We start from the raw sequence: 10,627 nt of genomic DNA on the forward strand, positions 1-10,627 counted from the left end.
CCATGTACAGCGCATCATCCACCATCATTTCCGCCACCTCCAAACGGACCCCACCACCAAGGATATATTTCCCTCCCCTCCCCTATCAGCATTCCGTAAAGACCACTCCCTCCGTGACTCCCTCGTCAGATCCACACCCCCCACCAACCCAACCTCCACTCCCGGCACCTTCCCCTGCAACCGCAGGAGGTGCAAGACTTGCGCCCACACCTCCCCCCTCACCTCCCTCCAAGGCCCCAAAGGAAACTTCCATATCCGCCACAGATTCACCTGCACCTCCACACACATCATCTATTGCATCCTCTGCACCCGATGTGGCCTCCTCTATATTGGGGAGACAGGCCGCCTACTTGCGGAGCGTTTCAGAGAACACCTCTGGGACACCCGGACCAACCAACCCAACCACCCTGTGGCTCAACACTTCAACTCCCCCTCCCACTCCACCAAGGATATGCAGGTCTTTGGACTCCTCCATCGCCAGACCACAACAACACGACGGTTGGAGGAAGAGCGCCTCGTCTTCCGCCTAGGAACCCTCCAACCACAAGGGATGAACTCGGATTTCACCAGTTTCCTCATTTCCCCTCCCCCCACCTTGTCTCAGTCAAATCCATCGAATTCAGCACCGCCTTCCTAACCTGCAATCTTCTTCCTGAACCTGCAATCTTCTTCCTGACCTCTCCGCCCCCACCCCAATCTGACCTATCACCCTCACCTTGACCTCTTTCCACCTATCACATTTCCGACGCCCCTCCCCCAAGTCCCTCCTCCCTACCTTTTATCTTAGCCTGCTGGACAAACTTTCCTCATTCCTGAAGAAGGGCTTATGCCCGAAACATCGATTCTCCTGTTCCCTGGATGCTGCCTGACCTGCTGCGCTTCTCCAGCAACACATTTTCAGCTCTGATCTCCAGCATCTGCAGACCTCACTTTCTCCTCCTGTATATCAGAGTGTAACAGTAAGGGATATGGAGTATATCAGAGTGTTAGAGTGAGGGGTGTGGAGTATATCAGAGTGTTACAGTGAGGGTTTTGGTATATCAGTGTGCTACAGCGATGGGTCTGGGATATATCCGAGTGTTATAGTGAGGGGTGTGGGTTTATCAGTGTGTTACATTGAGGGGTGTGGGATATATCAGTGTGTTTGATTGAGGGGTGGGGTGTATATCAGAGTGTTACAGTGAGGGGTGTGGAGTATATCAGTGTGTTACAGTGAGGGCTGTGGGTATATCAGAGTGTTACGGTGAGGGGTGTGGGGTATATCAGTGTTACAGTGAGGGGTGTGGGTATATCAGTGTGTTACAGTGAGGGGTGTGGGGTATATCAGTGTGTTACAGTGAGGGGTGTGGGGTATATCAATGTTACAGTGAGGGGTATGGGTATATCAGTGTGTTACAGTGAGGGGTGTGGGGTATATCAGTGTGTTACAGTGAGGGGTGTGGGGTATATCAGAGTGTTACGGTGAGGGGTGTGGGGTATATCAGTGTTACAGTGAGGGGTGTGGGTATATCAGTGTGTTACAGTGAGGACTACACAGTTAAAAATCACACAACACCAGGTTATAGTCCAACAGGTTTAATTGGAAGCACACTAGCTTTCGGAGCGACGCTCCTTCATCAGGTGGTTGTGGAGGGCTCGATCGTAACACAGAATTTATAGCAAAAATTTGCAGTGTGATGTAACTGAAATTATACATTGAAGAATTGATTGTCTGTTAAGCCTTTCATCTGTTAGAATACAGTGATAGTTTCACCTCTTTCATGTGTAAATCACAAAACCCTTTTTTCTAAAAGTTGCATTCTCGGGTTAGCTGTTAACAATGGTGATAGCTAGACAATATGTTGAAAGTGTTAGCCCCCTATGTTCTCTGTCTATGACCTGATGTTTAGATTGATTCCAATCTAAAAAGTGAAATAACAGAGTTTTACATAAATTCATGCAGTTTTTGAGCTCAGAGTTCGACATGAATCTATATATGTGGTTTTTGAACAAAGTGTAATGTAACTTTGTCTCAAAAAAATTCACCACACACAAAACATATGTGTGCATTTGGGTCTTTATCTGTCTGTGTGTGTGTGTCTGTCTGGGGTGGGGGTTGTGAGTGTGAGAAAGTGTGTGTGTGTGTGTGTAGTGAATGCAGAGTGTCTTAAGTCTGTGAGGGGGTGCATGTGTGGGAGTCTGTGTGTCTATAAGGGTTATAGACACACAGACCCTTATAGACACACAGACTCCCACACATGCACCCCCTCACAGACTTAAGACACTCTGCACTCACTACACACACACACTTTCTCACACTCACAACCTTAATTGTAACAGGCTTAACAGACAATCAATTCTTCAATGCATAATTTCAGTTACATCACACTGCAAATTTTTGCTATAAATTCTGTGTTACGATTGAGCCCTCCACAACCACCTGATGAAGGAGCGTCGCTCCGAAAGCTAGTGTGCTTCCAATTAAACCTGTTGGACTATAACCTGGTGTTGTGTGGTTTTTAACGTTGTACACCCCAGTCCAACACCGGCATCTCCGAATCAGTGAGGACTGTGGGATATATCAGTGTGTTACAGTGAGTGGTGGGGGGTGTATCGGAGTGTTACAGTGAGGGGTGTGGGGTATATCAGTGTGTCACAGTGAGGGGTGTGGGTTATATCAGAGTGTTAGAGTGAGGGGTGTGGGGTACATCAGACTGTTACAGTGAGGGGTGTGGGGTATATCAGTGTGTCACAGTGAGGGGTGTGGGTTATATCAGAGTGTTAGAGTGAGGGGTGTGGGGTATATCAGTGTTACAGATAGGGGTGTGGGATATATCAGAGTGTTACAGTGAGGGGTGTGGGTATATCAGTGTTACAGATAGGGGTGTGGGATATATCAGAGTGTTACAGTGAGGGGTGTGGGGTATATCAGTGTTACAGTGAGGGGTGTGGGGTATATCAGTGTGTCACAGTGAGGGTGTGGGTTATATCAGAGTGTTAGAGTGAGGGGTGTGGGGTACATCAGACTGTTACAGTGAGTGGTGGGGGGTGTATCGGAGTGTTACAGTGAGGGGTGTGGGGTATATCAGTGTGTCACAGTGAGGGGTGTGGGTTATATCAGAGTGTTAGAGTGAGGGGTGTGGGGTATATCAGTGTTACAGATAGGGGTGTGGGATATATCAGAGTGTTACAGTGAGGGGTGTGGGTATATCAGTGTTACAGATAGGGGTGTGGGATATATCAGAGTGTAACAGTGAGGGGTGTGGGTATATCAGTGTTACAGATAGGGGTGTGGGATATATCAGAGTGTTACAGTGAGGGGTGTGGGTATATCAGAGTGTTACAGTGAGGGGTGTGGGGTATATCAGTGTTACAGATAGGGGTGTGGGATATATCAGAGTGTAACAGTGAGGGGTGTGGGTATATCAGTGTTACAGATAGGGGTGTGGGATATATCAGAGTGTTACAGTGAGGGGTGTGGGTATATCTGAGTGTTACAGTGAGGTGTGTGGGTATATCAGTGTTACAGATAGGGGTGTGGGATATATCAGAGTGTTACACTGAGGGGTGTGGGTATATCAGAGTGTTACAGTAAGACAATGGGATATGTCAGAGTGCTACAGTGAGGGCTCTGTTTATATCACTAATTCTGTGGTACCGAGGTTCATGTGAGTTATACAGTGCACTTTTATTTTAGATCTCATTGACCTGCTCCACAACAACTGATCGGAAATGCCTCCTCTGCGCAAATGATGAAGTGGTTTCTCAGCGTTTGAAGCTGTCTCGCAGCATATTTCATCGCGTATTCAGCTGTGAACCTGCATCTCCTTTCCCCTCACTCTTCCCCAGGTCCAGAGCTCAGCAGCAAGTGGGCTTGCCACAGAGAGGTTGTGCCCAGCTCCCACGTCGCGAAAAGGGGCGGTGTCTGTGTCGCCATCGGAACCTTCCATGCGGAAAGTTTCGCCAAATCTGGGTTGGGCTCTTGGGGAACAGGTAATAGGCTCAGGGGAAGCGGAGCAGAGCTTTCAGCACCGCGGACAGCGCCAGCCTCCTGGAGCGACCCCTGTCTCGCCGGGCTGCTTGACCGTTTCAGCACCGCGGACAGCAACCGACTGACCCTCAAGGTGGTGGCCTCGAACAATTTGGCGAGGATGGACAGCGACTAGACCCTGAGGGCGAGGTGATGGACCACCGTGAAGTTGCAGGTAGGCAGTGAGGACTGCAGATGTTGGGATTCACAGTCAACAGATGCAGAGCTGGGAAAACACAAGCAGGTCAGACAGCGTCCGAGGAGTAGAAAAGTTAACGTTTCAGGCCGAAACCCTTCGCCAAGGCTTGAAGTTGCATTCTGTGAGTAAGGGAGGAACGGCAGAGGAGATGGATAAGGAAGCACTATTTCCACCAGCCCTGCACGTCTCTGAACGCTGTCCTAAAGACTAAGCTTCCTTTTGGAAGAGTTTATTTGGGGGACTCATTGGTCCCAGGCGCCAACTCTCCTGCACGTAGCTAAGGGATCAAAGAGTGTTCAGAAGAGAGAGAGAGAGAGACTGATAGCCAGTTTCTAGCACATATTTGTAATATATTTAGTAGCAAGCCTTTGATACAAATTGCAAAATTCTGTCACGGGTAAAACATAGCTGAGCACAGTTGCAGTGCAGTGCTGGACAGAGGATGAAACACTTCAAGAAAGTTCTACAGAAAGCATTCAGTGGATTTCAATCTGCTCAAAAATGAAGCACCAAATATTTGCTTTGTGCATGTCTGCCCTCATGTAACGAGTGAGGAAATGAACCTGCATTTCGGTAGCACCTTCCAACACCGCGGGACTCCCCAGAAGTGGTCTGTGGTGGATGCGGGATCTTTTGAAGTTCCAGTATAGGAAACACATCTTGCTAATCTCAGCACAGCAAGATCCCACAACCAGTATTGCAGTAAAGGCTGGGCGTGTCTGTGCTTTGGTGACAACAGCTGAGGGGTGGATGTTGGCCCCAGCTCATTGCAGAGAAGTCTGCACGCCAACTCTTCTTTGACATATTGCCTGTGAGACCTTTTAATTCATCTGAGGAGGCAGGTCACTGCCTGTGGGATAACGTCTCATTATAACTTTGGTATTAATGACAATTACGCAGCTATAAATAGCCTGCATTTAATTGTTTCTTAGTCAATGATTGGCATGTTGCTTTGGCTTGGAGCAACAATGATTGGGACAGATCTTGACAATGCGACAGACAATGATTACTTGGAGATTAACAGCACTTCAATCTTTGAACCAGGCAATTTTGGTGTCTTAGGGGCCTTCTACACCATTTTACGAATCACCATAGCACTGATCTACTCTGTCACGTGCGCCATGGGGATTTTGGGAAACCTCCTGGTCTTGTATCTCATCCAAGGCTTCAACAGACAGAGCCCGTCCACCATCAACCGCTTCGTCTTCAACCTGGCCCTGACCGACTTCCACTTTGTGTTGGTGCTGCCTTTTTGGGCAGCGGAAATTGTCCTGGACCACATCTGGCCCTTCGGCCTTGCCATGTGTAAGCTGGTCCTCTTTGTCACCGTGTTGAACATGTATGCGAGCGTCTTCTTCCTGACCGCCATGAGTGTCAGCCGCTACTGCTCGATGGTGCAAACTCTCAGACCGGGCAGGACTCCCTTCCGGCCCTGCATGGTCAAGTGTGTCATCCTGGCCATCTGGCTTACAGCTATCGCTGTGACCTTACCCCTGACCATATACTCCCAGACCGTCAATATCTACGGCGATGAACTGTGCATCCAGAAATTCCCAGCTGGACAATATTTCTTGGCCTTCCAACACATTCAGAGGATCTTGCTGACTTTCATAATCCCCCTGACAGTCATAACCGTCTGCTATTTGCTGCTTATAAGATTTCTGCACCACCATAAGCTGAGTGGCAACAATGCAAAGAGGCAATCCAAAGTCACCAAGTCTGTCATCCTGTTGATCATGTCCTTTCTCCTTTGCTGGCTACCTAACCATGTGATAACCTGCTGGGGAGTGCTGGTCAAATTAGAATTGGTCCACTGGAGCAGAGCGTACTATATCACTCACACCTACATCCACCCATTCACCATCTGCTTGGCCTACACCAACAGCTGCCTCAACCCCATTATCTACTGCCTGATGCGGAGGGAGTTCAGGGAGGCAATGAAGAATGTCTTCCAAAGGATCTCCTCCGTCAGCTCCCTGTGGACGTGCCAAGGCACCACCCTCTACCCGAGCCAACACGAAGCCAACCAGGTTGGCATCCCCTTGAACCAAATGAACAGCCAGCTGGAATCCAACGCCCCCGGTCAGAGATGTAACACGCTGCCTTCAACCACTTCCAGTCTTGTGCAACAGAACTGAAGGGTGCACTCCAAGTGCTGTCCACTTGGGGGCGCCCAACCTGTGGACTCCATCTATCGCTCAGTCTGACGGAAGAACAATATGCCTGTACGTGTATATAATAAACCATTCAGCATCCCCAGCAACCTCCTTAGCCTTCCTGCTATCCATTTCCAACGTTTTCATCCATTGTGAGTAATAATAGGAGGCAGTCCAGAGAAGGTTCGCGAGGTTGATCCTGGGTATAGAGGCATTTTCTTACAAGGAGAGGTCGAGTAGGTTGGGCCCTGTACTCATTGGCGTTTAAAACATGGATAGGAAAGACTTAGAGAGTTTGGGGCTCAACCAAGGAAAATGGGACGAGTTCAGGTTGGGAAACCTGGTTGGCGCGGGCAGGCTGAGCGCAAGGGCCTGTTTCCGTGCCACATGACTCTACAAGATTGAGAGGTGACCACATTGAAATATGTAAGAGACTTAGGGGACTTGACAGGGTGGAGGTGGAGAGATTGTTTCTCCTGGTGGGAGAGTCCAGAACCAGAGGGGCACCATCTGAGTTTCAAGGGTCGCCCACTCAAGACAGAGATAGGGAGGATTCGTTTCCCCTCCGAAGGGGAGTGAATCTGTGAAATCCTTTACCACAGAGGGCTGTCGAGACTGGGCTATTAAATATATTCGAGGATACAGGAAGGGAATCAATGGTCAATATTGGCTGCTACATCTTAAGATCTTATGATGTTTAGCCAGCTTATCACTACTGGCTTTGACCAGGCCCCATGGAGGAAGATTCTCATTCCTACTGCTCTCTGGAAAAATAAATCTCCTAAGTGAACAGTTCAGTGACTGTCTTGTATTGATGGCCCCTTCACCCTAATTTCAATCTTCCTCACTGTTTTGCTGCACGCGGACATAGTTTAAGGCTGCATTGTCCCAACCTTTCATAATTGCAAAAGACGACCACTTGCAGTCTCCCGTCGGACATGGGAGTGAAAGAAGGCAATTCAGCCCATTGAGTCCACTTCACCATTCAATGAGATCGCCCCTCAACTCTTTCTTTCCCCACCTTTTTCCCTTCCTGATTAAAAAAATCGCAGCCTCGGATATACCTAACGATGCCTGCGGTAAACAATTCCACAGATTCGCTCCCCTCGGAGAGAAGGAATTCCTCCTCATCTCCGTCCTCAATGGGCAACCCCTCATTCTGTGAGCATATCCCACAGCGTGAAACAATCTTTCCACATTTGTTGTCGAGTCCTTTGCTCGGGATGCTAGTTGTTCAATCTGTCCTGAGCTGCTTGACCCTTCAGATGTGGTGCCCACCTCGTTCTTATTTGGTTAGCAATGCCCCAATATCATTTCTACAATACGGAGACGCACACTGCCAAAGTTGAGGGCAGATCTTCAGCTGAGTCGCACGAGGGTGGCACGGTGGCTCAGTGGTTAGCACTGCTGCCTCACAGTGCCAGGGAGCCGGGTTCGATTCCAGCCTGGGGCACCTGTCTGTGTGGAGTTTGCACATTCTCCCCCTTGTGTCTGCTTGGATGTGCTCTGGTTTCCTCCCACAATCCAAAGCTGTGCAGGTTAGGGTGAATTGGCTATGCTAAAATTGCTCATTGTGTCCAGGGTTATGTGCATTAGTCAGGAATAAATAACAGGTAGGGGAATGGGTCTGGGTGGGCTACTCTTCAGAGGGTCGGTGTGGACTTGTTGGGCCGAAGGGCCTGTTTCCACACTGTAGGGATTCTAAATCTAATTATAAGGATCAGAACTTCCTTTCATCGCTGCTTCCTGCTCATTCCCAGTCAAATCCATTGTTCCCAGACGGAGGAATTACATCCTGGTGGTGAGCTATCAATGAGTTACCTGCTAACAGTGGGTTGGCATTGGGTATCCAATTTTGGTGTCACCATTTTAGGAAGGACAGCGAGAACTCTGAAAGGGCACAGAGGGAGGTTACCCCCCAGAGTAGGATGCGGGAGAGACTGGGAGAAGCCTTCAGAAACGGTTAAGGGGCAAGTTGGAATCACAAGAGGGTGATGGGGGGGGGGGGGGGGGGGGGGAGAAACCATTCCCACTGGAGAGCAGGGGTCGGTCACCAGAGGGTGTCGTGGCGTGAAGGGACTCGGGAAAAGAACTAGAGGGAGGGGAGATGAGGCAATTCCATATTGCTTTTTGCCAGAGTGCTGTTTTTTTAAGATTCACTCACAGGACGAAGACAGCGTTGGCTGAGCCAGTATTTCTTCCTCATCCCTAATCAGAGGGGAATCTACTGCATCGCTGTGGGTCTGGAGTCACATGTAATCCAGACCTAGTGAGGATGACAGTTTCCTTCCCGAAAGGACCATGAGTCAAACACATTGGGTTTTTCTCCCCCCAACAATGGTCATCATTAGACTCTTAATTCCAGATTTTTACTGAATACAATTTTGACATGGCGGGGTTTGAACCCGGGTCCTCAGATCATTACCTGGGTCTCTGGATTAGCAGGCCAGCGGTGATAGTCCCCCCCCCCCCCAGCACTGCCTGAATGGGAGAAGGTTCACAGGACCATAAAATCCTTACAGTGTGGAAACAGGCCCTTCAGCCCAACAAGTCCACGCCAACCCCATCCAGACCCATCTCCCAACCCTATTACTCCACATTTGGGGCGGCACGGTGGCTCAGTGGTTAGCACTGCTGCCTCACAGCACCAGGGACCCAGGTTTGATTCCAGCCTCGGACAACTGTCTGTGTGTAGTTTGCACATTCTCCCCGTGGGTGCTCTGGTTTCCTCCCACAATCCAAAGATGTGCAGGTTAGGGCGGATTGGCCAGGCTAACTTGCCCGTAGTGTTAGGTGCATTAGTCAGAGGGAAATGGGTCTGGGTGGGTTACTCTTCAGAGGGTCAGTGTGGACTTGTTGGGCCGAAGGGCCTGTTTCCACACTGTAGGGAATCTAATAACATTTCCCCTGAGCAATGCCCCTAACCTACACAAGATTCAACAGGAGCGTTCAAAAGTGGATAGGGAGATTAGAGTCATGGAGATGTACAGCATGGAAACAGACCCTTTGGTCCAACTCATCTATGCCAACCTGAAATTAATCTGGGTTTGCCAGCACTTGGCCCATATCCCTCTAAACCCTTCCTATTCATGTCCCCATCCAGATGCCTTTTAAGTGTTGTCATTGTGGCAGCCTCTACCACTTCCTCGGGCAGCTCTTTCCATACACGCACCACCCTCTGCGTGAAAATGTTGCCCCTTATGTCCCTTTCCCCTCTCACCCTAAACCTATGCCCCTCTAGTTATGGACTCCCCCAAGCACAGGAAAAAAAAACCTTGTCCATTTGACCTTGAAGGGGGCAAAGGATTTAACAAAATTCGATTGATCAGCTCTTCCCCAGGGGGGTGGCACAGGAGGGAATCCTGATGGACAGGATGTACATGTATTTGGAAAGGCAAGGACTGATTCGGGATAGTCAACATGGCTTTGTGCCTGGGAAATCATGTCTCTCAAACTTGATTGGATTTTCTGAGAAAGTAACAAAGAGGATTGATGAGGGCAGAGCAGTAGATGTGATCTATATGGACTTCAGTAAGGCATTTGACAAGGTTCCCCATGGGAGACTGATTAGCAAGGTTAGATCTCACGGAATACAGGGAGAACTAGTCATTTGGATACAGAACTGGCTCAAAGGTAGAAGACAGGGTGGTAGTGGAGGGTTGTTTTTCAGACTGGAGGCCTGTGACCAGTGGAGTGCCACAACGATCGTGCTGGGTCCTCTACTTTTTGTCATTTATATAAATGATTTGGATGCGAGCATAAGAGGTACAGTTAGTAAGTTTGCAGATGACACCAAAATTGGAGGTGTAGTGGACAGCGAAGAGGGTTACCTCAGATTACAACAGGATCTGGACCAGATGGGCCAATGGGCTGAGAAGTGGCAGATGGAGTTTAATTCAGATAAATGCGAGGTGCTGCATTTTGGGAAAGCAAATCTTAGCAGGACTTATACACTTAATGGTAAGGTCCTAGGGAGTGTTGCTGAACAAACAGACCTTGGAGTGCAGGTAGATAGGATAGTGAAGAAGGCGTTTGGTATGCTTTCTTTTATTGGTCAGAGTACTGAGTGAAAGAGTTGGGAGGTCATGTTGCGGCTGTACAGGACATTGGTTAGGCCACTGTTGGAATATTGCGTGCAATTCTGGTCTCCTTCCTATCGGAAAGATGTGAAACTTGAAAGGGTTCAGAAAAGATTTACAAGGATGTTGCCAGGGTTGGAGGGTTTGAGCTACAGAGAGAGGCTGAATAGGCTGGGGCTGTTTT

The 10,627-nt window shown here is 49.0% G+C and overlaps 1 protein-coding gene across 1 annotated transcript; it reads left to right on the plus strand.

Annotated features, from left to right (window-relative positions):
- Positions 1–5,176: 5,176 nt before the first annotated feature.
- Positions 5,177–6,454, plus strand: LOC122547354 (relaxin-3 receptor 1-like). Its single transcript, XM_043685986.2, has one exon. The coding sequence runs from the start codon at positions 5,177–5,179 to the stop codon at positions 6,344–6,346; it is 1,170 nt and encodes a 389-aa protein (XP_043541921.2). The 3' UTR covers positions 6,347–6,454.
- Positions 6,455–10,627: the final 4,173 nt, after the last annotated feature.

Source organism: Chiloscyllium plagiosum, unplaced genomic scaffold (genome assembly GCF_037043375.1).
Source record: "Chiloscyllium plagiosum isolate Xiang-an unplaced genomic scaffold, Cpla_swu_hap1 HiC_scaffold_50, whole genome shotgun sequence".
In the NCBI taxonomy this organism is placed as follows: Eukaryota; Metazoa; Chordata; class Chondrichthyes; order Orectolobiformes; family Hemiscylliidae; genus Chiloscyllium; species Chiloscyllium plagiosum.

Coding starts and splice junctions, on each gene's coding strand:
- LOC122547354 (XM_043685986.2), top strand. CDS start 5,177: ATGATTGGGACAGATCTTGACAATGCGACAGACAATGATTACTTGGAG.